This window comes from Calonectris borealis, chromosome 1 (genome assembly GCF_964195595.1).
Source record: "Calonectris borealis chromosome 1, bCalBor7.hap1.2, whole genome shotgun sequence".
Classification (NCBI taxonomy): Eukaryota; Metazoa; Chordata; class Aves; order Procellariiformes; family Procellariidae; genus Calonectris; species Calonectris borealis.
In genome coordinates, this window is record NC_134312.1 from 76,458,822 (window position 1) to 76,485,685 (window position 26,864).

General features: G+C 40.1%; 1 protein-coding gene across 2 annotated transcripts in view; it reads left to right on the top strand.

Moving 5' to 3' along the window:
• Window positions 1-25,762, top strand: part of STK38L (serine/threonine kinase 38 like) — a 54,399-nt gene extending 28,637 nt beyond the window's left edge. For both annotated transcript variants that reach the window (XM_075161239.1, XM_075161230.1), the window contains exons 2-14: window positions 3,623-3,767; window positions 5,722-5,773; window positions 7,046-7,168; window positions 7,767-7,850; window positions 10,490-10,613; window positions 11,163-11,317; window positions 12,151-12,253; window positions 13,044-13,105; window positions 14,824-14,941; window positions 15,353-15,476; window positions 18,278-18,373; window positions 20,011-20,102; window positions 21,552-25,762. In XM_075161239.1, the coding sequence (XP_075017340.1) occupies window positions 3,634-3,767; window positions 5,722-5,773; window positions 7,046-7,168; window positions 7,767-7,850; window positions 10,490-10,613; window positions 11,163-11,317; window positions 12,151-12,253; window positions 13,044-13,105; window positions 14,824-14,941; window positions 15,353-15,476; window positions 18,278-18,373; window positions 20,011-20,102; window positions 21,552-21,679 (1,395 nt within the window). In that variant the 5' untranslated portion in view covers window positions 3,623-3,633 and the 3' untranslated portion in view covers window positions 21,680-25,762. The remainder of the gene's footprint in view (window positions 1-3,622; window positions 3,768-5,721; window positions 5,774-7,045; window positions 7,169-7,766; window positions 7,851-10,489; window positions 10,614-11,162; window positions 11,318-12,150; window positions 12,254-13,043; window positions 13,106-14,823; window positions 14,942-15,352; window positions 15,477-18,277; window positions 18,374-20,010; window positions 20,103-21,551) is intronic.
• Window positions 25,763-26,864: the final 1,102 nt, after the last annotated feature.

Below are 26,864 nucleotides of genomic sequence, written 5' to 3' on the forward strand. Positions count from 1 at the left end.
CTTCGGCCACAACAACCCCAGGCAACGCTACAGGCTTGGGGAAGAGTGGCTGGAAAGCTGCCCAGAGGAAAAGGACCTGGGGGTACTGGTTGACAGCCGGCTGAACATGAGCCGGCAGTGTGCTCAGGTGGCCAAGAAGGCCAACGGCATCCTGGCCTGTATCAGAAATAGTGTGGCCAGCAGGAATAGGGAGGTGATCGTGCCCCTGTACTCGGCACTGGTGAGGCCGCACCTCGAATACTGTGTTCAGTTTTGGGCCCCTCACTACAAGAAGGACATGGAGGTGCTGGAGCGCGTCCAGAGGAGGGCAACGAAGCTGGTGAAGGGCCTGGAGCACAAGTCTTATGAGGAGCGGCTGAGGGAACTGGGGTTGTTTAGCCTGGAGAAGAGGAGGCTGAGGGGAGACCTCATCGCACTCTACAACTACCTGAAAGGAGGGTGTAGCGAGGTGGGTGTTGGTCTCTTCTCCCAAGTAACTAGCGATAGGACAAGAGGAAATGGCCTCAAGTTGTGCCAAGGGAGGTTTAGATTGAACATTAGGAAAAATTTTTTTACTGAAAGAGTGGTCAGGCCTTGGAACAGGCTGCCCAGGGAAGTGGTGGAGTCACCATCCCTGGAGGTATTTAAAAGACGTTTAGATGAGGCCCTTAGGGACATGGTGTAGTGGGCATGGTGGTGTTGGGTTGACGGTTGGACACGATGATCTTAGAGGTCTTTTCCAACCTGTATGATTCTATGATTCTATTCTATGATTCTATGATGTAGGATTTTGTGGGGTACCTTGTGTCTCCTGCCAGGTCTGTGCTGTTTTCCACTTACTTTGGGGAACCTGGAGAGCGCAGGACACTTCTTGGTTGTACAAAGTTGATTTTTTTTTTCCCCTCCCCCACAGTGCAGAGCTAATTGGGGCCACCTGGGGCCACCAACTGCAAACTGAGCAAATGTAAAGTAAACTCTGTCTCAAGGAAATTCTATGCTGTGATAAGCGTGGTCCGGAGGCAGGGCTGGTGGGGGTGTGCAGAGTATGTGGGATGCTGGAAGTAAATGCTTCTGGTGATGTATCCCTCCTGCTTTGGTGGGCTCATGCATGGTATGATGGTGAAGTTGATACAAATTTCTTTTCTGTTAAATAGCTTTCTCTGAGCTCGCTAGCTTACGGGTTGGGTTCTCGTCTGTATTTTCCTACTGTAGAACCACAGTGAGGGTCAGCCCTGCTATTTATAGCGTGGTATACTAGTGCCAGAATTGTTATCTCCTTTTTACAGGCTCAATAAAATCAAGTGACTTAGATTTGCTATTTTGTAATGTCTGCATTTGTGAGTATATGAGCGTGGGGAAAACAAATTAACAGGAAACAAAATTGCAGTGTTATTTTATCCTGCCAGGAATACAAGATGTGCAAAGGATAAATATCCTGTTGCTTGCCAGTGCTAGAGTGCGCTCATTATACCTTAAGTAAAGGTTAATCCATTTCAAGCCTGGGTTAATGCTGTGCTATCCTGACAGTCCAAAATGATCAGAAGGCAGGTTTTTACTCTATTAGGTCATTTCTTGAAATAACTTGACCGCAAATTAGCAGTTGCTCTGTTTGATTTGGGTGTGTCAGCATGCTGTAGGTTTTGCTCTCTGATACCTGGTTTATATTTATCTTTTCCCACTTATCAAGGGAGAAAGAGAATGTAATATTGTATAACAAACTCAACACGGAGAGCAGAGCCAAGTTCTCCAACTTTTCAAGAAGTGTCCAGTATGGGGTACATGTTTGTGTGAAGAATAAACCCCTTAATTGTTAGTAAAGATTATTAACAGTTGACAGTTCTCATCTTTCTTTAGTAGAAAATTGAAGGGGATAAAAAAAAATGATTAAAATATAGAAATATTGACGACATCATAAAGCAGCTGTAGTGCTATTAAAGCCTCATTGTATATGTATAGAGAGATACATTTTTATTCTCAGAACTCCGGCGTCTTGCGTACTCCAAAATACACAGCTAAAATAATATCTACATAATGCTATAAAACGCCTTTATTTGTGACACAGCAGCTGCGTTTCTGGCAACAAATATCTTATTGTCGCACCAAATCCAATTAAAAATCCACAAGAGGAAATGCCATCTTCACAGAGGGTAGCAGGCAAATCCAAAACAAAAAACCTAGAGCAGAATTAAGCAATCTTCCTATCTGATGTGGACGTGCAAGTTTTCTTCCGTATGAAACTTTTAATCGGTTCACCTTAAAAGGTATTAGGATCTGCTTGAAGATCATAAACCTAATTTGGGATTTGTCTTCCTCAAAATCCCCTGGTGAAATAGAAGGATTATGTAAATAATCAAAAGGAATTGTATGTATTTCTGTGAAATTTTCCAAAACAGCCTGAACAAATGAGCGTGGGGCTGAGATGCTGCTATTTGTGGCTCCCCTCCATGAGGCTCTCCTAAAGTGCCTCAACCCACTTCCAGGTAGGGCATGAGTCCTAGGACAAACTGTGCTTTTTTTATCTCCCCTGGCTTCCCTAGACCAGCTGCAAGGGACTCAGGACTGCCCTAAGATGTCTTTTCCCTGCATTAAAAGCGTTGTTCTAGCACATCCAAGTTCTTTGGGTTCAAGATGAAAGCTATTGAAGAGAGCAGCCTTTCTTCTTCCCTCTTTCTTCCCAATTTTTAAGTGCTCAGTGACCACGTGCTCTGACCCATAAGTACTTTATTTACATGGGTAATGTATTTACAGCTGCATAGGAAGATTCACCCCTGAATTTGAGAATCCGAACACAGGGAGCTGTTAACGAACAGGGACTCCAGAAAATGCTCGTTTCATCTGCGGCATGGCACAGAGGTGGTTGGAAAGGAAACAAACGGAAAGACTGGTTGCTTAATGGCCTTGTAGTGGGGAAGGGTTTTCTATTCTTAGTGATTGGTTGTTGCTTTAAAAAACCAGCCAAACAAAAAACAGCAACAGAAGTTTTCCATTTCAAATATAGCAATTCCATTATTTCATTTTCATGCAACGATTTCTAGAAATCCCCCCAACTGTCCACATGTAGTTTTGTTGAGCAGCTTTAAAATTCAAAGATATTTAATGGCTATCTTCTATCCTTGAAACAGCTTCTCCTCTGGATGGGATTAGGGATTTTGTCCATTTACTTTTTCATTTTATCTTGTCCTTTTGGTAGCACCTAGCATTTCTGGAGTCTGAAATTGTCATAGAGTTGTGACATGTCCAGCTGTGGGAGCTGCCTGGTCCTCCTCTTGCTTCCCCCTTTTCCTTTCCCTGCTCCGCTGCCTCTTTCCTCAAGTCAGCCAGAGGTGCATTTTCTTCATTTGTGGACAAGTGCTGCTGGGTGAGCTGCCCGTAGCCTGCATAATTCTTTGCTATGATTCACTCTGTTTTGCCAACATGTTGTTATTTCTTTAGAGAGTGGGTAGTAAGTCCTCCTGCTATCGTGGGATAATTTTATAATACAGTTTTTTAATGGAATTTCTTATATTTAAAGAACAGTGCCTTTCTTGTGAATTCTGTAGCATCTAAGAATTTGGAGATGGAGAGTGGGAAAGAGAAGAAAAAAATATATATTTTTGACTTTTTTGTTTTAAAGTGAGTAATGATTTGACATGCTCTGTTTCAGTACATGTTACCATGGCGATGACTGCAGGGACTACAACATCCTTTCCCATGAGTAACCACACCCGGGAGAGAGTGACGGTGGCCAAACTTACGCTGGAGAACTTCTACAGCAACCTAATTATACAGCACGAAGAGAGAGAAACCAGGTACTGGCTCTACTTCCTCTCACTCCTCTTCAGCTTTTCTTGATTGGCTTTTGGCGGTGTTTGTTAAGGGCACTTTGATCCCCATGCACGAAGCAGTTCTCAGAAGTTTTTCTGTACTTGGTAGCAAGGAGCTAATCCCCGAAGGGCACAGGGTAATTTTCAGCTGCTGGCTGTGCAGGTAGACCTGTGAACATCCCCTGCTACTGCACCAAGCAGTCACTGAGTGACCGAGGACATCCACTTCTGATGTTCTCACACAATTTACCTCCTCATCAGATTATTACTGCTTTGTGGAAACAGCACTGTGCAGGGTCTTACTTTGCAGCACGTGTGAGGTTTCTACTGCTGCGCGTGGGGTTGGTGACCTCCGATTCCTCTGTGCGTACCACAGGGAATAAACTCTACAGAGGTAGATGCTGCAGAGCTGCTGATGGGTGGTAACTTGGTTTTGTGTAAGGCAGTGGCTCTATTGGTGTCTATTCATGCTCTGCAGCATGGAGCTCATGCCAAGACTCATAAACCCTGCAGAAGGGAGTGTATAGGAGGTAGGGAACAGGACTGATAGGAGACGTGTTTGACAGGGTGATGGGGTAACGAAAGGAGGCAGAGAGCTGGGGCTGGTCTGGAGTGGAAATAAGGGGAGTAAAGAGTAAGAGGGTTGGTGATGGAGGGTTTGAGAGGCTCTTGGGTGGACAGGAAGAATTTTGGGCATAATGTAATACCTACCTCTCAATTCTTGCGTGGTGTTGACTGGTACTCCTTGTGTGGGAGTATGTGTTGGTCATCTCCACTTTAACTTCTCTCATTGGTGCCCAATTCTGCTTCTGATGTGGTGATGTGCTACTTGAATTGTCAAAGCACCAAGCATTTGATTATAATGAATGTTGTGTTTCAAATTGTCATCAGCATGTGAAATTATCATTCCCCTGGTAATGTGTTTTTAATTGAGGGGTTTTCAACCGAGCAGCAGGGTTTCTCTCTTCATCATATTTAGTCATTATCCCATGTAATTGAGTTGCTTCTAGTTAGGAGAATAGACTGTCTACTGAGGGCCTTTAATTTAGGGGATCCTGCTGTACTTCCCAAAGTGCAGAAAGACACCAGCAGCCTGGCACCCAGCCTTCGAACTCTTGGCCGCTGCTAGTGGGTAACCAGCTTTCTGAAAGCTGCACCCTGACAGACATAAAGAAGCATCCCACGGGTGGAAAAAGAGGGGTCCAGCAGACATGTTGCCACGTGCTGATCCCCTGCCATCTGTGGGGTACTCCCAATAGACACCACGAGCCACTGCCTTACACAAAACCAAGTTACCACCCATCAGCAGCTCTGCAGCATCCACCTCTGTAGAGTTTCAGGTTTCATTTCCCGCTCAGACCTTCCCAACCTGGCATGGCACCAGCTGGAGGAGCCCTGGGACCGGTGAGCCGTGGCCTGGGCAGGACACTGGGAGGAGATGATGGCGAATCCGGGAGGGTAGAGTTAGTTGGCACGAGGGTAAGGGGAGCAGGACCAGGTGTGTGACCAAGGAGAGGTCAGCAAGGCTGAGACTGAGGGTGAAAGCTGGAGCTAGTTGAGGTGTTGGAGGTAGAGCTTGAGATAGAAATGGTGAAAAAAAACATGTTTATTCTGATTTGTAATCCTAATTGATAAAAACAGCCTTACTTCAACAAAATTATATGAAGAAGTGTAAGTCATTAGAGTGATTATATGTTTGGACCTTTAATGCCTAATTCTGCAAATACGTAAGTATGTGCTTAAATTCACTTACACGTTTTCAACATCTTTGGTCACAAATGAGTAAATGGATGGAGTGGACAGTAGGTCTTCAAATTTCCATTTGAGGCAAATTCTTTGGTATCTGGAATATATGAAGTAAAGGCATTGTCTTGCTGTAGTGTTATATTTGTTTTTAATAAATAATAAAAAAGCAATCTCCTGTTTCTCCCCTTCGCAGGCAGAAGAAGCTAGAAGTGGCTATGGAAGAGGAAGGCCTCGCAGACGAGGAGGTAGATGCTACTTAAGTAACCTTTGAAGAGACTGCTTTTTTTTTGTCCCACTACTTCAAATTAGCATTTGAGGACCTTACATGAGCTAGCATGACAAAGTTTTATTTTGTTAATGAATGATGCCCCTGTAAATAACTTGTTTATTAGGGAAGCTGTGAATATGCTTGAATGATAACTTGCAATAGCTAAGGCTTTTCCTGCCACCCTTAGTCACGAGACATATGGCTGCAGCAAGTATATACCATGCTTTTCAAAGATTGAAAATTGTTTGCCATTATGTTTGGCAAGAAAAAAAGGTGAGATGCGCTTGGAAGAAAGGGTGGAAAGCAAAATGCTGAACCATTTTTTCTTGATTTAAACAATAAACTGAGGATACCCTTGCTCCATTTGGATACAGATGAGGAGGGATCTCTGTCCAGTTGGCATGTCTCAGAATTTTGGTCAATAAGTTGCTTTTCTGAGGTTTATCACACCATGGCTGCATGTACTGCCTTCAGGATAGGCAGAGAAATAAGTAGGAACAGTGCCTCAGTCATTTCTGAGTTTGTGTGTCTGCCGTAACTTCTGGGAAGAAGGAAAAGCGAGTGTGGGTGCATAATGCCATCTTGTGGTTTTAAAGGACACTGTCATCCTAGTACAAAATCTGGCAGGTGCCTGATCGATGGGTCTTGCTAGCAGTCTCTGAGAGCTCCTCGGCATCTTTGGGAGCATAGGTCGGCATTTGTCTTCTTTCATGGTGAATCCCATTGACATTTTTACAGAACAAAATATATGACAGGATTTGGACAGATTTTTCTTTCAAATATTGAGTGTTTGCCTGCCCTAAACCAAATGGCTTTTGCTATAGATAGTGTAAGTTGGATCTCTACCTGTTAGGCTCCTTGTTGCCTGTCATCACTGTTTTTGGTGGGGTGCAAGTTTCGGCTCTTATTGATCCTTCACACTACCTGAAAACAAGAGTCCTTGCCTCAGCTAGTGTGCTTTGTTTGAACCATTTTTTTTTTTTTCATTATTTTTTATTACTGTTTCTTTATGGCTAAGTAATAAAAAAAAACATCCTACCCCCCCAAAAAAAAGTGAAACTGGGCCTGAGGCCTCTACATAAAAGACCGTGCTCGTGGATCATATTTTGAGAAATTCAGAAAGACTTCTCCTTTTACATTTTCTCTGTAATCCTAATGGGAGGGAGAATACTTCACAGGAAGGGAGATTGTATATCTTGACTTTCTACTGTCAAATGACTTACAAATTTCTGTGTATGTGTCTCCTTAGAAAAAACTGCGCAGGTCACAACATGCTCGCAAAGAAACAGAGTTTCTGCGACTGAAGAGGACTAGACTTGGCTTGGATGACTTTGAATCTTTGAAAGTTATAGGAAGAGGAGCATTTGGGGAGGTTTGTGGCATTCTTGCTTGAACAGGATATTAAAATTGGATTGAACATTAAAATGAAACATTTTAATTACAGAATAAAAGTTCCAGTTGGGGAGTTTTATTGCAGAAGAATAGCTATTTGAGTAACTGTACAAGTGTGATAAGTCCAGTAATGAATTACGTGCATCGATTTCTCAAGGCCCCTGGAAAGGCCCTTAGTTTCCCACAGCTTGCTATTAGCCCAAACTGATGTTGCCCATGTGGCCCTCTGAAATGATGTATTTGCAGTTGCACAGCTCCTCTCCGTAAACATTCTCTCTGCTCTGTGTCACATCACGGTTGTATCTGCTCCTGAATTTTAGCATACGCAATCTCACAGCTACCTGGAATTTAGTGTGCCTGCTAACTTTTCCTAAAACAATAACTACTTCAAACTATCTGTTCATCACTAGTGTTAGTGTTGCACATGGTGTAGAAATACTTCTTTTTTCCATGTATTTTTAAACGTTTCACAAAAGAACTTGTCCATGCCCAGCAATTTTGAGCCTTCCAGTAGATTCCACGCTGGGGTCTAGTTTCTGAGGTGGAGAAGATTCATTGGGTTATATTTCTCATTATAGGTACGCCTCGTTCAAAAGAAGGATACAGGTCATATTTATGCAATGAAGATACTAAGAAAAGCAGATATGCTGGAGAAAGAGCAGGTTTGTGTTGTATAAGTCCCTTAGATTTCAAACTTATGCTGTCTAGAAAATTGCTGAAGTTCTTTGTGGCAGATACTATTTGGTCATATTTTCCCCTTCAAAAGCCCCAATAATGGTATAGCAGCCCAAAGCATCTATGGAGTTGCTACCACAGTACAAAAGAATAAATAGAAGTTAGGAAATAAGGTCATGTAACAGCATTTTAAAAAATGTTTTATTTACAACTAATTTCGAATAGTGACAAAGATTATTTTTTTTTCCCCTCCCTTCCTTTATCAATACAGACCTTATAGTACTTAATCTGTAAAACTGCATTTCAAGGAAAGTGCTTCTTGAAAAGTAATACTCTGCCAAAGTAAAAACTGAGAGTACTTGGTGTTATCTTTTGATGGTTAGATAGCAACAGATGTCACATTGTTCATTGGCTTTGTTTTGCTTTTTAGTTGGGTCTTGTCTTGTTTTGTTTTGCTTTGGTTTTGTTAGTTTGGTTTGGGTTTTGCTTTTACTTTCTAGTTAACAATTCACTGCAAATTTCTGGTAGGACACAGTGAGTATTTTAGCACCACAAAGCAAAGAAATGAAGTGTGGATGTCTCAAGCAAAAGGGTAGATAAAAAAGGACTTCCCTTACCTGTCCAAACCTTACCCATCATTTGCTCTTGTATTACATTTCCCTGCAGTGGTACTTGTACTTCATTTTTTTTTCCTGGCGCAGACTTTTTGTCTCCTCAAACCCATGCCCTGAATATAGGGAAGCAGAGGAGCAGCACGTTCTGCACAGCAGCCAGGATGTGTGTGGCCCTCTCATTGAAACCCTGCCCCCATTTCATAACCTGATGTTGCAAGGAGGCTGAACTCACACTCTCCATTTGGTTTGGGACTGTAATCTTCCCTGGAGAGGGTTTATCTGCTCTAATTTTCATTGCCTGGTTTGTTCAATGGAAAGCAACATAGGACACAAATACAAGAAAATTAAGATTATTTTTCAAGACTGATAGCACCAGGAGATATCCTGGCTGTATTTTAAGCCAGGTTTTAATATTATATTTTATAGCTACATTGAGGAGTGGAGGGTGGAAAGAAATATTTTCGAATGAGAACAGATAGAGCTAGATAAATAAAAGTTGGAGTGCCTGCTACGGAGAGAGAACCCATTGCCCCGTGAAACCCTGTGGAAAGAACACACAGAAGTAAAGATGCTCCTGGCCAGTAGAATTGGGGAAGAGATGCAGAAGACTCTGTTTGCTGCTTATTGGAAATAGCCCTCGAAGCTGGAAGAGTGGTACATATTTTCACTTCAAAAGTTACTTTCTGATGTATGAATAATGAAAATCTTACGTCTTTCATTTTCCTTCAGGATGAGTATACATTCTAGTGAAACACACATCTCTCGTCCAGTCTCCACTACTCTTAGTTTCCAGTGAATTCATGGGGTAGCAGCTCTCCATGTATTTTTTTAAAGCCTCAACTGGGACTGGAATATCCTGAGCAAGGTCAGATGTTCCCAAACTCACTTGCCAGGGACCAACATATCAGCAGCAGTGGTGGTCGTATCAGTTCTGGGCCAGCTTCATGCACATCACTTGGAGGAATGGCTCCATCTTCTCTTCCCTTCTCCCCTGCCCCCCTTAAATAGCTCAAGACCCTTACTGTTTTTGCACTGCTTTAATACTGGCCATTGAGCTTGTTGCTACCTGCCGTCATCTGTAAGAGCTGAAACTCATCCCAGCCCTGTTCCCCCTTAGCCAAGGCACTTGCCCTGCAGTTCAAGTAAGGTTCGCCACGTACGCATGTAGGAGCAGTCTCCGTGTACCATCTGGAAGGAGTTCACGCACCATCAGCTGTGTGTACAATGTGGGTTTGGGAACTAGGCAGTAGTTCACTGTAATGTAAATTCGGCATTTCTCTCTTTTCACAGCGATGGAGGAATTGGGTTTTGCAGGAAGTCATTTGTTTAGGCACTCTGTCACTCTTGGGAAGATTCCCCAGGCTTATTTTGCCGAGTTTAAACTGTGAGATATATGTGTAGAAGTAGCTATTAGTTTTTTGTTTCTTTGTATACGTATATGAGAAATGTGGTAACTTCTGACAGTAATCATAATGCATCTACAATTTTACCTCTGGGTTCTTGCGTTCTTTAAGACCAACTCTGGCCTTTTCCAAGAATTTTGTCAGTATTTGCACCTCGAGTTGCACATTGAATTTTTGTCTGAGCTTGCAGTGCCGTCTAAAGCTCTGTGATGGTCAGCCCTGTAACTTTTTTGAATGTTCCTATTTCATTTTAGGGTATAGTAAAAAAGGGAATTGCACTTTTCCACCAGCTTTTTCAGTTCTTTCTAACAAACAGAAACAGCTTAAGAAGCTATGCTTTGTGTTTCTAGAGACTGCTTCTGCAAAGTTGTGTGAACAGTTATTTTCAACATTAAGTTGACTTCTGTGGGTTTCTGCTGGGCATTTTGTGAGGACTTTGTAGGATCTCATAAAAAACTATGAGAAATATGAGTACGAAAAGAGTATGAAAAATAGTTTCTTCATTAAAGATCATGAAAATATATTGTAGGACTAGGAATATAATATGGCGTTCCTTGTTGAAATATTTAAATTGTCCTTTAATAGTAATATTTTTTAAAAAAATCTTAGGTGGCCCATATCCGAGCAGAAAGAGATATTTTGGTTGAAGCGGATGGAGCCTGGGTAGTGAAAATGTTTTACAGCTTTCAGGATAAAAGAAATCTTTACCTGATCATGGAGTTCTTACCTGGAGGTAAGCTGTATGTTGTGGTGTTAGGTGACAGAAGTGCTTCTTCCTTAGCTTTTGTTGTCAGCTTCATAAAATGTTAGATACAAGCATGCTGTGTAATTTGTTGTTTTAATGTTGTTTTAAAGGAAGTCCCAGTAATGTAACCACTCCTCATTTTTAGGGGAAGGAGAAAGGTTATGGAGGGGTATTAAAATAGACTTGGATTAAATACTTTTTCTGATCCAGTGTTCTGCTTTTTACTGCTGAAGCTAGTAAATACATGCAATACACAAAGCTAGTAAATACAGGCAATACATGTATTGTGCATTAAAATTCACTGTATCTTCCTGGGCTATCCCACTAAAATTCCTATTTAGGATTTTCAACAGTTTTACATCCAGTTTACTAAAAAAGTGTGTTGGGTTTGTAGGTCCTTGCAGTCATAGTTTTATAATTAGTAGCTAAAAGGCCAGTTACAAGGTTAAATTTGGATTCTACTGGGGTTTCACGTAGAATTAGCCTTGTGATTAAAATGTTCTGATTTCTAAGCTGTATTTTCTGCTCTTTGATTAGGAGACATGATGACCTTGCTAATGAAGAAAGACACCTTATCAGAAGAGGAGACACAGTTTTACATTTCTGAAACTGTGCTGGCCATAGATGCTATTCACCAGCTGGGATTCATCCACAGAGATATTAAACCAGATAACCTTCTGCTGGATGCTAAGGCATGTAATGTGCATGTAAACTGCCTATGCTTTAAACATCTCGGTCTACAGATAATGCCATATATAGTGGTGCTAATCGGTGGGAACCAGTAGTGCCACATCAGTGATTTTAAACTAGCTGGAGTAAAGGCAGAAAGTGGTCATTATCTTTTCCTTGTAGAACACTAGTATACTTAAAGCAGAATTGCCCTTGTTTTTTGTTGGAAAGCCTTTTAACCCTTTTAAGGAAAGCCTTTTAAGTAAGAAGATGCTCATATTCATACACATTATAAACAGATACACTTAGTTACTTCAAGATGAATGAAAGCATGAAACATTCAGACAACGCTAAATGATCAGTTCAATTCCTGCAGTTCTCATTTGTTTATTACCCGCTTATCAGTGGAAACACTCTGTCTGTTAGACTGACTACAGTGAGCCATGAAACGGACCCAGTAAGCATCATGCACCAATCTGTAGACCCATCTAGCATTGATGTCTGGAAACCTGATTAAAAACAGGTTACCATCAAAACAAAACAAAGGAATTTTGTCCTGGAGGCTTTCTTAGTCTCAGTGGTATCCAGTTCAAAACAAAAAAACAGGCAAATTATCTGCCCTCAGCTGTTGCAGAATTGTAGATGTAACCATTCCCAGAGGGCAAAATAACCCTTTTGAGAGAAAACACTCTCTCACAGTACATCAAGATTCAGAGATCATTTGCCTACTTGTCCTGGATTAGGTAGTCCTGTGTGAGTCCATGATGGCCTGAGAAAGCAAGTGCAGTTATTAAAACTTTCTTTCTCGAGCACTATCTTTCTAAATTATGTTTTTATCTTCTCTTGATTTTTTTAGGGTCATGTGAAACTCTCTGATTTTGGGCTATGCACAGGTTTAAAGAAAGCTCACAGAACAGAGTTTTACAGGAACCTTACACACAACCCGCCAAGTGACTTCTGTAAGTATAAGGTGTCCTAGTTAAACATCTGAGTAGTTTTGAGCTGCAGTTGTGCCACATCATAATTTATTTCTGCTGGGTTAAGCAAGATTGGTCAGGCTGATTGCATGTAGTTGGAAAACTGGAAATGCATGTTCCCCAGGACATGGAAGCGTTTCACAGGAAAGAAATTTTGATTTCTGCAGTGTGAATGTATTTTTGCACATTTGTACACAGATACAAATACACGTAATGTAATGTATCTGTATTTTAATGTATTTTTCATAACAATGTTAGTGAAGTTACAGAAACACTCTTTCAGAAGGGACATAGGTTTCGTGTGCTGACTTACTGAAGTCAGTAACAATCTCATGAAGCTTTTCATAAGAGTGAAGTTGTTCATCACCATGCCTTGTTGACACATCCACATTAGTGTTTTATTCTACAAATGTAAAATTCCTCTGCAGTTATTCTTGGATCCTCCACTTGTTGCTTAAAAAACCATTGCCCATATCTGAATATACATTGCCAGCTGCAACAATAAGTGCTGCTGATCTCAAATCAATCTGTAAAACTTTTAGCAAGTTCTAATTTAGAATTGCTGATTGTGTGTCCTACTTACATGAGTTTCAGCTGCAAATTGGACAGTAGTTACTCATTTTCCCATCTCCAGTTATAATCAAGTATTTGTTTCTAGACTAAAGCATTCTAAAGATACAAAATAGTTATTCTTTGAAAACAGAATGTTATCAATCTTTTCTTTTAATTCTCACAAATGCATTTATTATCTAATAACTATTTTGTAAATTAGCATTTCAGAATATGAACTCAAAGAGAAAAGCAGAAACATGGAAGAAGAACAGGCGACAGCTGGTGAGTTAATAAAATTATGTATAATTTTTTTTCTTGTAAACTATTTACAGAAAACGTTAAATAAAAACTCAGCATAAATGCTACTGTTTTTTAAAAAACTGAAAGGCCCTCATCCCTTACAGATGTCGCTCTCTTCAAGCTCCCCAAATTGCAAATAACTCAAAAGAAGGTGGTCTAGTGATTCTGGTTGTGGAATAGCTCAGAGATCAGTGTTGCTTTGTCTGTCTGTTTTCAGAGCTGTGACTAGCAAGACCCTGCTCTTTGTTTCCCTTATGAGCATCTGGACTAACTAACCTCAGGTGTCAGCAACTGCTTAGCAGAGCTGTATCTTGAGTTTGTCTCCTAGACTGACCTGGTATTGACACTGTGTGTGAACTCCTGGGTTTAATTCCTGCAGTTCAGCATCAGAAGATGCGTAGCTGCATGGTTCTTTTTCAGAGAATTGTGGGGAAAACTTGTTTGTCCCTCTGCTGAATGGGAATATGATGGAAAGGCAGTGGAGGGTATTGGCACTGGAGTCCTGCGGCCTGGGTTTATAATGAAGGGCGGACAAGTAATAAAGGGAGCTCTGGCATTAACTGAATCAAAGGAAAGTATCTGCCTGCCATGGGATTTCAGAATTTCAGCCCTGCTCGTGACTTTCACTGAATAGCAGTTGCAAAAACCTCAGTTTTCAAATTTTGGAACTTCTTATTTTGCATACACGGTTTAAAAAGTCATATGCTGCAGTTTTCCCAAAAATCTTTTGGGTTGTTTTTTCTTTCCTGAGACATAATAAGATTACATTGCAATCATGCTGCCTCATAGGGGCTGTATTTCACACCTTTACTCCTGCTTGGAGTTAGATCCCTGAAAAGACTACATCTCCAGGTTGGTAAAGACTGATGTGGCAGAACTGTGTGGTGAAGCTAGATGAATCATGAGACGGTCCAACAGAGAGAATAAAAGGCCAAAATGACAGCCTGTATCAACACTATTTGAAAAGGAGCCATATTCTTGGTTTTCCATTGGTTCAATACTAAATGACTCAGCTCTGTTCAATAAAATGAAGTATTTTGTTTCTGGTCAGACAAATGAAAGTAAAAGATTTTTTTGGCAAAACTGGTTTTGGTGGACTACTTTGGTTTTGGGGGTTTTTGGGTTTTTTCTTCCCTCCCCTGCCCCATTCAAAATTTTCCATCCAGTAAGGAGAAGTTCCCAAATAGCTCAAGATTTAGTCATTAGCCAGAATCATCTAGGCTGCACATTTAAAAGGTTAAAAGGATGGAGCCTGGGTCCAGTAAGAGCTCAAATTAATTTGGCAATAAAGACAAGGTAATACATGGAACAGCTAGTGTATCATTAGTGTCACACATGGGAATCTACCACTGGCTATCTCTTTTTTAAAAAAACAACCATAACAACAACAGAACTTCTTGGGTATTTTAGTAATGCGGCTACCTGAAACTTTAGCTAAGATGACCTTCTGATATTGCAGTGGGAATATTCTATTATTTGCTCACATTTAGGAGGATGATTTCCATTTACTTTCAAGGTTCTCTGTGATTACTCATGTAAAAGAATAATGTTCTTGGGATTTTAGATACTGTGAATTCTCAAATTAAGCATCCTTGTCCATCCAAATAACAAGATCCTATATGTGGATCCCCAGGAAAAGCTTTTGCAAAGTGTTAAAATGTAGTATTTATCTTTTAAAGAGTTTATTCTTTTTTCTCCAGGCATATTCTACTGTTGGAACCCCAGACTATATTGCACCAGAAGTATTTATGCAGACTGGGTACAACAAGCTGTGTGACTGGTGGTCTTTGGGAGTGATTATGTATGAAATGCTAATAGGTATGTTGAAGACCCCAACTTAAGAATCGTTCAAAGGTAACAGGGTCCGTTAGTTCACCGAGTCTGATCTCCTGCATAGTGGAGGTACCAGAATTTTGTTCAGTTCCTACCTGAAGTAAGCCCCAAATTCAGCTTCCAGAATACTTTGAAGTTCTCCCACCTTTCCAAGAAGACAGCAAGAGATACAATGCTTCGGTTAGTTGTTTCAGTGAATAACTGTTCGCTATTAAATGTTTTTGAGGTTCAGTCTCATTACTTGGAAGTAAGAAAATAACCTTAATGTTGCATTGCAACAGAGAAAACTTTTGGATAGTACTACTTGTTAGATTTGGGAGCAGTGGCAAAAGCAGAGGCCCGGGTCACTTTCCTTTTCTGGGAAAAGCTTGTTAATTTTTCTATTTGTTTGTGCAGGGTATCCACCTTTCTGCTCAGAAACGCCACAAGAAACTTATAGGAAAGTTATGAACTGGAAAGAAACATTGGTATTTCCTCCAGAGGTGCCCATTTCAGAGAAAGCAAAGGATTTAATTCTAAGGTCAGTAACAAAAGCCCACTTCTGGCCACTTACCTAGACGTAGTCATCTTCCATTAGGTTAAATTTCAGTTCTGCATGAAAGAAGCTTTAGATTGGAGCTAAAGTTGGTTTTTTCTGTGTTGCCACCCTTGATGGATTTTTTTTCTTTTTTTAATTTTTTTTTTTTAGTCTTTCTCCCTTTGCCATTTGTTTAACATGAAGGAATAAGCTGTAATGATCTTGATATGTACCACGGTATCAGGAGAAACAGAGCAGGCTGAAAAAAAAAAAAAAAAGAATAAAAGTGATTAATACAATTTTTTCTCTTCTCAGAGGGAACTAGAAAATAACCACCTGCCAGCACTTAATGCACTGAACAGAAATCTTTGGATGTTTTGGATTTACTCACTTTTTCCAAAATGCCAGTTTTTAATCCATTTAGTTTGCATTGAAGTTTTTGTGAGGGGTTTTGGTGTCAAGGTCAGGCAGAAATGCTCACTTGTCCTGGGAGGTTTGGGGGCAGAGGGAGGGGTGGTTTTTGGCTTTTTTTTTTTTTTCTTTTTTCCTCCTTCCCCCAAAGATAATATTACAAGCTTACACAATTTTGTAACAGGCAAAAAGGGGAACGTACTTCATTGGCAGAGCCAAGAACTAGCATTTATTATTAGTCCAAGCAGTGCTCCAGTAGCAAATACTACAAGCAGTTATTCTTAATCCAGTTACAGTGATACTACAATTCAAATTATTTAATTATTGCTAATCCTCATTAATAAGTGTGTATAACAGTTTTATTATGTTTTCAGTATCTGTTTCTGTAGTGTTCTGCTTAATCTCTCCTGCGTGTTGTCAGCATCCTAAGTTCTTTGCTGGAAAGGGTGCAGTGTTGCTGCTGAGGATTTCTTCCTCCTCAGTCTTGGCTGCGTTGGGGGCATTTTTAGATGTTTCAGGCAGTTTATCTGTTAACATGTCTTGCTCATGAATTTACTTATACAATGACTACTTTAATTTATTAGTTTTGCTCCATATATGGAAGGATTTAAATTAGGGTAAAACATCTTTAATTATAGACAATCGACTAAAATGAGGTATTTTGTCCATTGCAGCTTGGACAAGTTAGACTATATATATTTCAACTTAAAGGCAGTTGCAGACAAAACCAAAGTTTCTTTATTTTTCTTTATTTTAAAACCAAACTAAAATAAGCTCAAGTTCAGACAAAGCCTGACAAATCCTGAGACCTGGTCTGGCTAACTGTTGTTACAAGGTTTGAGGTCTATTATTGGTACTTGGCATCAACCAACTGGCTGGGCTGCAGTAGAAATATAAGCAGGTTTTTTTCTCAAGTGACACTCAACTACAAGTAAAAGTACATTACAGTCTATAATTGGAGACAGTTTATAGTCTAACTTGCTGCATTACTAAATTACCTGCTGAAAATTTCACTAACTAGTGAGAAGGTGACCTTTTTTGTATTAAAATGTATTGATGTGAAAAGTGCCTTCTGGATGATGTGATCGTGAGGAGAGATGATGAGTTCAGGATAACAACCAGAGGCTTTGCTCATCTAGGCAAACAGGATTTCATTTAACAAAGGCCAGCTGACTTTTAGAGCAACAGGAGGCCCACATCCCCATGCTGCCAAGTGCTCCTCAGTTCCAGGAGGTTGTCAGGTGACTCCACACTTGGCAAGACCAAGCTTTTTGTTTGACATGGGCGTTTTTTCCTGTTATTGTAAACCTCCCTCTTTGTGTCACTGTTGACACCTTTTGCCATCCTCAAAGAGACTGCAAGGACAGTATAAAAATATAAAGCAGTTATATCTCTGCTAACACGTACAAAAGATAGCTAGGATTTAATGAACTCCTAGGCTAAGCATTGGTATGCTCACCATCTCCTTGATGAGATACTTCAGTGTCTTTTCCAGCCAGGTAGGCATCAGTCCTGGCAGGCGTCAGTCCGGAGGAGAAGGGTCAGCCTCTCTGCTGCTCCCTGGAACAAAACCCTGATGTCACTGAGTTGCTGTCAGAGAGCTTCCACCTCCCTATTTTTTTTTTCCTTTAGGATTTTATACTTTTCCTTGTTGGTTTTTCCTCTTGCCTACTTGAGCAGGTAACAGTCCCCATCTCAACAGTCCTAGCTCTGTCTCCAATTTCACCTTTTTCTTCTTCCTTGACTCTGTGGACTTCCTCACAAATTGACAATTTCTTCTAGAGTCTGAGCCGAGGTTATGCAGCTGGGCCATATCAGAAATAGGTCTTGGGGCTTTGAACCACCAGCACCTGGACCTCTAAGGAGAGGGAAGAGAGGGTGACAGGGAGAATAGGGTATGCTGTGGACCATGGCATGTTTTGAATGTGCCTGTTGTCTCATTGTAGTTCCGAACTGTGACATCAGAGGGTAGTTGTATTTCACTTAGTGTATCTGTTCCTGTTAGTTTGACTTAGAAACGTGGATTTTAAATAGTTGAGAACATGCAGAGGAGTTTTCAGTGGTAGGGGTTTAAGTCTCCATTCCAAACTAATCTTCCAGGGCTAGAACTTGCAGCAAGTTTTCACAAACCTTGAGGATGGGATGCAACAGTTTAGAAAAGGTGTAAGTTACAGTCGTCATGGCTTTTTATTTTGGGACCCTAGCAATATTCTGCTTCTACTATTTCCCTTCTCTCCTAGATGCAACGGGCTGCTTTTACATTACCCCAAGTGATGGAACAATTTGAAAGAACTTCCTCAAATTCCTGATGCAGGATACCATGGCAGTTTTATTTGCTGTTGCTCCTCTCTGCATTTATTGTAACATTCCCTTTCTTTTTTCCACTTTTTCAGGTTTTGTATTGACTCAGAAAATAGAATTGGTAGTAATGGAGTAGAGGAAATAAAAAGTCATCCATTTTTTGAAGGAGTGGACTGGGGACATATCAGGTATATATATATTGATACACATTTTATAGAGAGAATAAAAGCCATGAAAGCAAGAATTTCATGCACTGTGATGTCAAGGATAATTATTTTCAATTTATCTCTTATTTTGAAAGGCAACTACCAGCAGTAGGTGGGTGTCAGTGAAGGTTTTCAGGCCTTGCTGACATTCATAGACCTGCTAAGAGTTTAACTGTCTGAGATGCCTCAGATTGCCCCAGAGTGCCCAGGATGGAAAGAAATTGTGGTAGGGTGGCTGTGTTATTCCTGATGTATGCGCTGGTATCAGCAGAGAGCTCCTCTTCCAGTAGTAATTGGGCTCTGCAGCTATTGCTATAATTGACTTTTTTTGTAATAGGAGCACGAGAAAAGCAAACTATTCCAAAAATGCAGGGGAAATAGATGAATGAAGAGGAGAGGCAGCGAGTAGGAGGAAAACACAGGGCATGTCTTTACTGCACGCTGCAGATACTACACCTGAGTGAACCGGTATGTCTACAGAGCACTGGGCAGAGGCACTGACTCACCTCGGAGTGGCAGCCTCTGTGGCCAAATTCTGCTGGGCCAAGCCTGGGTAGAGGACCTGGCCGAAGCAGCTGTACCAGTTCCAGCCTGAGCTTGGGCGTGCAGATGCTGAGCTACATCTGCACGTACCCAAAGTGGTAACACCTTTAGAGCAGACTTTGGTGGGACCACAGACATTTTCAGCTGAAATAATAACTACTGCTCAGCCCTTTTTAAGGTTTGAGGTAGTCTACTTTTTCGGTAATACTGCACTTTTCTATGTGAAAATCCATACTGTGGGCATGTGATTGTCCAGCTCTTCTACTTCTCCTTTCCTCTGGTGCAGAAAGCCTCATTTAACTTACCTTGTCAGTGTGGGAAACATTAATAAGCAACAGCAGTGACATATCTATTCACACCACATTGGGCAACGTGGCAAAATGGTTTCCCCATTCCACCCAGAAGTGGATTTAATTGTAATTGTAGTAATTACAACCGTAATAAGTTTACAGTTGTAAATTAATGACTTTCCCACAGTGCCATGTTCCAGTTTGAATGCTTTCGTGGGACGAATCACTAAGCAACTTGGAAAGCCACCTTAAAACTTCTTAAAGGGCTGCCTAATTGTTGCACTGATAAAGCAGTAACATGTCAGAGCCAACTCATTTTGGATGAGAGATGCTGGCAACTGAGGGTCAGAAATAGGAGCTACAGTTGAAAGGTATTTGGATGAGGTCCAAATGAGCGTTAGAATTGTAAAGCAACACGTCTGATGGCTCCAAATGCAAGTAAAATCCTGCTTGGCTGGGTTTATGAAACGAAGGTAACCACAGTGGTTCTTGATGACAACCAGGATCGTAGCGATAGCTATATGGCAGATAAGTGTGGAATGCTGTTTCAGTTAATGGGAAAACTGTTTTCCCCAAGTTTGCCAAGAAGATACTAATGGTAGATAGGAAACCAATAAATCTCCTCATGTCAGAAAACAGGCGTGTACGTATCTAATTGACTGAGTGGAACTTTTGTGCTTTAAATTAAAGGGATGTTGTAACTGTAAAAAGCTATGTTAAACATCACTGGAACTTAAGGTATCTTTTCCCAATATTCACTATTCTGGCATTTATTTCTATCTGCAGGGAAAGACCAGCTGCAATCCCTATAGAAATCAAAAGTATTGATGATACTTCCAACTTCGATGAATTTCCTGAATCTGATATTTTACAGCCAGGTGAGACTGCCATTGTAAATGCCAAATTTCTGTGTATGGCATGCCAGGATACTCCACAGATGTTTTTGTTGTTGTTGTTTATATTCACTTTTCTGATATCCTAATCAAGGTAATATACAGATTTGATCTAGAGATTTTCTTTCAAATATAACTGTAAACCTATAATCTCTCATAGCTTCTACTTCCTTAGACCTTTGGAGAAAAACAAAACAAACAAACAAAAAAAAAACCACCCACAGATTTTAACAGTCAAATCTATTAGTAAAAATGGTTCACATGTATAGTGAGCACAAAACCAGTATAGTTTTCTACCATACAGTCTGTCTAACCAAATTGTGGTAAAACATTATGCACTGATTTGCTTTTGATCTTCAATGAATTTTGAGTGTCATGCCAAACATAAATGTTCAAAAATTATCAGATAGATAATTATTTAACATAGTGATTTATGAACCTGAGTGGCTCTACAAATCATTGTTAATTTCTTTTGGCAATCAGTAGGAAATTCTTATACATAAAAGGCTTCATTCTCTGACATGCCAAATTCTCCCAGCTCCCGCTGTTTTCAATTAATTATTAATGGCTTAAAGATAGGCAGATATATAACAATGATTAATTGATGACAGGTAAGTGTAGATGTGCTAACAACCATAAGAATTATCAAAAAGCTGTTTGGTTTGGGTTTTTTCTGAAATGGCTTTTATTTAATGGCAAAGAAGTTTGTCCTTTTTAATGCAAAAGCAATCAATCTCCAGTACCTAAGTTAGTTATTTAAGTCCATATTTGGGTAATGCCAAGTACATTTGTATTGGTTTTGGCATTTCAGACCCACTGTATCACTGAAAATTGTATGTCTAGATACGAACATTCATATTGGTGTTTTTGGCATCTTGAGTTGAAAATATTGTTACAGAATTCTAAAAGCAGCAACTAGAGAGCTAAATTATAGAAGCCCACTGCAGTGAATGTCGGAGTGCAGCACGCCAGCCATGCAGGCTGTTCATAAAATAAAAGGAGGCTGAACAAGCCTCGCTGAAGCTATAAGCAGGGAAGAAGTCCTGGAAGAGTAATATTTGTGTGGTACGTGTAATTTTCTTGGGAGAACTTGGATATATCTTCTTCTTCTGTTTGTGGTGAGGATAACACGATATGTATACATGGGTTTGTTGGGCATGGAGCATCCTAAATGTTATGTTTTTCATAATTATATATCCTGTAGGTGTGTTACAGGTTCCTGTCAGGGTATGGGAGCCTGTTACAGTGTGTAGACATACTTAAAAAAAAAAAAAAAAAAACAACAAAAAAAAAAACAAACCAGGATTTCTTCAAGGAATTCCTGCTGACTAGGAAAATAAGAGTTTAGGACTGTTTATGTGCTCTGTGAAAAGTCCTCTCAGAAGCAACGCTGTTTTTAATTGTTTTGTTTTTACTTCTGTTTCTGAATTCTAGTGCCAAACACAACGGAACCTGACTACAAATCCAAAGACTGGGTTTTCCTCAATTATACCTACAAGAGGTTTGAAGGGCTCACACAGCGTGGCTCGATCCCTTCCTACATGAAAGCCGGGAAGTTGTGAAACAAAACACAAACCCACAAAAGAAATAAAAATACAAACCTCAGGTAGCTGCATCACCAGACCTGCTTGGCGTTAGTTATCAATACATTGACTCTGGTGCGCATCAATTTCACAAGGAAATTCTACAGGATTAGGATTTCTAAGACTACTACAGGAATTAGTTGGCAGTGCCAGCTGGCTTTTTTTTTTTTTTTTAATATTAGAATATTTTTGTTAACTTTATTATACAAAGGTACTGGAATAAAAGGAACGTACATCCCTTTGTAACTGCACTGCCTATGTGTGTATAACGGTTAATTATGCCTCTCTGTACTGTGGCTTTGTTTGTACTGTAAACCATCTAATCCACACAGGAGTAAAAAATATCATTTTATGCAGCATTGTTATTATACTGATTACCTGGTGGGTTTTAGATATGCAGTATAAAAAAAACTATTGCCCACATCTGCAAAATGCTCTGAGCAGTTGCTCAAGGGTGTTCCAGTTATGGTCTGCAGATACCCCAGTGTGGCAACATTGGATTATTTTAAATGGCAGTGTCCTTGGGTCCTACTTGTACCCTGCCTGCCCTCGCTCCTCCCCACTGGAGGGCTTTATCAGCTGGTCATCCCTTCTTCTCTTTCTTCCCTTCTCCCCTGTGTGTGGTGGTGAAACAGTCCCTGCGATCTGTTTAGTGGTATTTCTGCTTTAAATGATAGGTGATAGGTATTATATTTTAAGATGATGATACCTGTTGGGAAATTCAGAAGAAAAAAGGAATCTGAATAAAAAGGATAAAGATTTTTAACAGAAGGGAATTTTTTTTCTGATACTAAGTTCTCTAAAGTTGGCAGAGTTTCCAGGACTGCGTTCCTGCCTCTGTTGTAAGGCAGATCATCTTTTTGCTACTCATAATTCAAATAGTCTTTTCTATCTCTGCAAAACATATTCTAGAAAAGTAATCAAATTGCTGCTTTTTCTTTTTTGCCTCCCTAAGAAGTCCCAGGCAGAAGGGATCCTGCTCTAGCCTTTTCTTTCCAGAATACCCCGTAGCAGCCTCTGCCAAGCCAGAGGAAATGGAGCACCCCACTAGACTCAGACTCTCCTGTGGGCTCCATCTTCTTCTAGTACCTCCGTCTAATGTGGACCGTGGGATTACCAAGGATCAGCTGAGTCTGCAGCCCAGTTTCCAGGATCCACAAACAACTATGACTGAATTGGGCAGAGCATCTAAATGCTATTCTCCCCAGTCTGCAGGATGGTGACAAACTGAGAGCAGAGATGGGTCTCCTTCTCCTAGGTCAAGGAAACTGAAGCAGAAATCCCCCCATATGGTGGGTATGGTTTTGCTTCTCAGCCCAGCAGCAGTTCAGAACTGAATTATACTCGAACAGTTTGCAGTTATTTGGTTGCTGGCAAATTTATCTATATCTCTGCCTATACTAGCATATTATCTGCACTACTTTGAATCTATCACAATACAGTAGGGACCTTTGGTCATTTTCTGGTTACAAAAGAGATTTACAGCAATGAACAATTCCCCAGTAATTGAACAAGCAGAGTCACTGTTGCTGTCTTCCTCCTCTGAACGCAAGTGAAGGGCACTCTAAAACCTCTGCAACACCCGTCGGAGTGAAGCACAGGATGTTTTGGCATACAGTAGGAAAGACTCCATTAGACTTGCTTTTGCAGCAAAATGGAAGTGACTATTTATAAAGCCATTACAGAAATATTTATTGCTGTTAGGCACCGTGGTATCAGCTGTTCTGAATTATTTTTATGCTTTTAAAAACACACTGGGGTGTTCATCTGCTGCATAAAAGATCATTTACCAGAAAGATTTCTGTGCATCGGTAGCTTACTGACGTGCATGTAGTCTTCCCCGATCCAACAGCTACTAGGTTCAAGGGCTTTAGTTTCCTCCAACATTTTGTTTCCCTTCAAGCATCTAATATCTGTTATTTATACTGCATTTCTACAAAAAATTTTAGTCTTCAGCTCATCAAAGAGGAGTAGCCAGTGCCTCAGGGTCCATCCCATTTATATAGTGTTATATCAGAACATGGCTAAGCTAAACTTTTGCCTAAATGCTGCACTTACTTGGGAACAGCTCACTGATATCCCAGTATTTCTTCCCAGACCTTACACTAATTAACACCCCTTTACTGCTGTTGGGGCAAGATCCCTCAGAAATTCTCCAGTGTTGTTCTTAGCCTTGTCAGTTTAGTGAAGCTCAACCTGTATCCATCCAAAGACTGTCCAAAAACAGTAATTCCCTTAAATCCACCTGTACACTTTCAGACTTCTTTCTGCCAGTGCCCTACCAGCTTCTGAAGCTTCTCAGAAAAGGAAATTTCTTTTCTAAGGCCTTCAATCCATTCTACCAAGAGTGAGGAGCTTGGGCAGAAAATAGCCAAGATTCAAACTTGGCCTCAAAGGACACTGCTATTTAAAAGCGAATTTTTATTAGTTTTAATTTCCAATCTCATTCATGGGGCACTATGTGCACCAGAGGTGGAATTCCTGCAAACGACACATTTCAAAAGACCACAGTAACCGTAGCAAAAAAAGAAGTCTTTGTTTGAACTTGCTAAGACAAGATAAGTTTCATGGAAACTGCAAATGCTCAGTAATACTGGCGATTTTTTTTTCCTGTGGGGTTTGGGGGAGGGGAGATAAATACACACTTAATTTAAAGCTATCTATTAAACAACTGTGTCTGTACATACTCACTGGTTTACAAACTTGGGAAAAAGCTCAACCCTTATATTTGTAACACTAAAGATAATACTCATTTAAAATTGCAGATGATTAATCATATCAGTGCTCACATAGGAGTTATATCCATAGGGAAACAGCCTGCAGCCTATTTAGCATAAACTCCTGTACTGTGGTAGTGGTTTTTTTTGTTGTTGTTTTTTTTTTTTTTTAAACAGCGTTATTTTAATCAGTAAGTCAAGTTAAACAAAATATTAACTACTGCTTTTTAGGATGATAGAATTTTTTTTAAAGGTGAAACTGTGATACTGTAAATGGATTAAAGAGAACAGAAGGTTAATCTACACTGGCTTTCAAAAAATGGAAGTGCAACATATCTTTTGTTTTGTTATGTTTGTCTTATTCCTTTGGATGGTTGTGTTTTTTCCTTTGGCGATGTTTGTCACTGTGCCATTTATTTTTCTTATTCTTGGAGTACCAAAGATCCTGAAATGGCTTGATGATTGCAACCATGTGAAAATTTATTTTTTGGAAGTATGTTTTGTTAACTTTTGTTAAAATGTGGAATTGTGTATGCAAATTGTTCTTAGAGATTTGCTGGGAAGTTAACCTATTCCAGCAGGGAAAACTTGAGTGCATCGATGGAAGTGGTGAGCCTGAATCCAAATTCTGGATCTGAATACCCTGAAACTGGGGAGGAAGCTTGGATTGGGAAACGCAGCCGAGCTTTTGCACTTTGTTCCATCTCCAATCAGCGTGAGTGAGTGGCCTTAGGTACAGGACATCAGGAGAAGTTGTTTCATGTGCAAAAGGAGTTTAAAAAATTGCCAGCATTCAGAAATCAAATTTTGTTGATACTGCATTTGCACTGTTAAATTTGCCTTGCTGGAGAGTTATATAAGTGTTATTTTTATAGGTCAATTGTTAAACACCTGAGCCGTTGGATACAGTATGGAATAATAGCATCTGACGTGGGTGAATTCACCTAAGTGCAAAGGGGCTTGCTGAAAGCTCTCCACACTACTAAGATAAATGGGCATAAGCAGTACAAAGGGTGTTGTCGGCTCCTTCTAAAGAGGTGACTTTCCTCCTCTGCAACAGCAAGTAGGGAATACTGCAGTTTAGCCCGGTTATACTCTAATGCTTAGGAAGTGCTCTCACTTTTTCAATAATACGAGCAATTACAAGCGTTGTAACATACTGTACGTTGTCCTTTTAATGTTGATATACTACAGCAGCTCGTTCTTGGAGTCAAAATGGCAACTGCTATATTTTTCCTAGACTGTTTCGTTAGTTGTGGTTGGGAAAGTTACATGGAAGCATTATAAAAATTTATATGAGGCTTTTTACAGCATTTGAAAATAAAAGTAGCATTCCTTTTGTAAAGTTGCTGTTTTTATTTTTTCACACCAGTGTCCTGGATTTGTTTCTCTTCCAGAATGAGAGGCATCTAAGGAATTAAGACACTATTTTGTGTATTCTCATCTTGAATTCCATGGACAGTGAAAACCCCAGTGTCGCTACTCTCAATCAGAAAGTAGAGATTGCAAAAATTGCTCAACTTGTACCAACTGCAGTCATGTGAAGCTACTTCTAAAATGGTTATTGCTCTCCACAAGAGACTTACCTTCTTCCCTGTAGACCTATAATTTATTCCAGAAAGGCTTCCATGGGCAGTTGTGTCCTTCGATTCACGATAGAAACAATTTTGTCCTACTGTTCCCTGTTCCTTGCTGAGTTTAGAGCAACGGCAGCAGATGCAGTTGTGAAATAGTCACATAAAAAAATTATTACAGATTTGAGCAGCTGAAAGCAAAGATGAGCTAGCAGCTGGTGACTGGCCTTCTCTGGAGCCCTCCAGAGAATAACAGCCTTCCACTTGAGAATTGCTGCTCTTGGTAAATGATACAATTTTAACAGAATTTTACAAATTCTATTTAATAGGATTACACTTTTCTTTCAGTAACCAGATATTATCTCATAGAGCTACATATCATAGGGAAATGCAGGCTTAGTTCATCATCTCTTTGCATTACCAAATTCAGTATTCCTCAAAAATATAGCACTTTAATGGCAAATATAAAGGCTATGCCTTCAGCATGTGCAGAAATTTTTTTTTTTTAAATCAACCACTTTTAAGTATTACATAGTTTTGCGTTTATAAAACATACTGCAAATATCTGTTGTGCATCTTTAATGTCTTTATTCATGTACAAAGTGTGCCTTGTACCTAAGCAAAACAATTATGCTTTGGACAATAAAATGTCTTTTCTGACAATCTTCCTGCGGAAAGAGAAGGGAGGAGTGTTCAAAAGAGTTTGTCTCTTGCTGTTGGGAGTGATGACAAGAGCAGCTCCCAAGTCTGGACTAGGCAAGGATGTATCTGCAGTTCAGGCAGTGCTTAATATACTTCCTTAAGGTAATTTTGTTTATCATGCATGTAAATTTTAAATATCAGAGAGGTTCTAAAATGCCTATCCCATAGCTG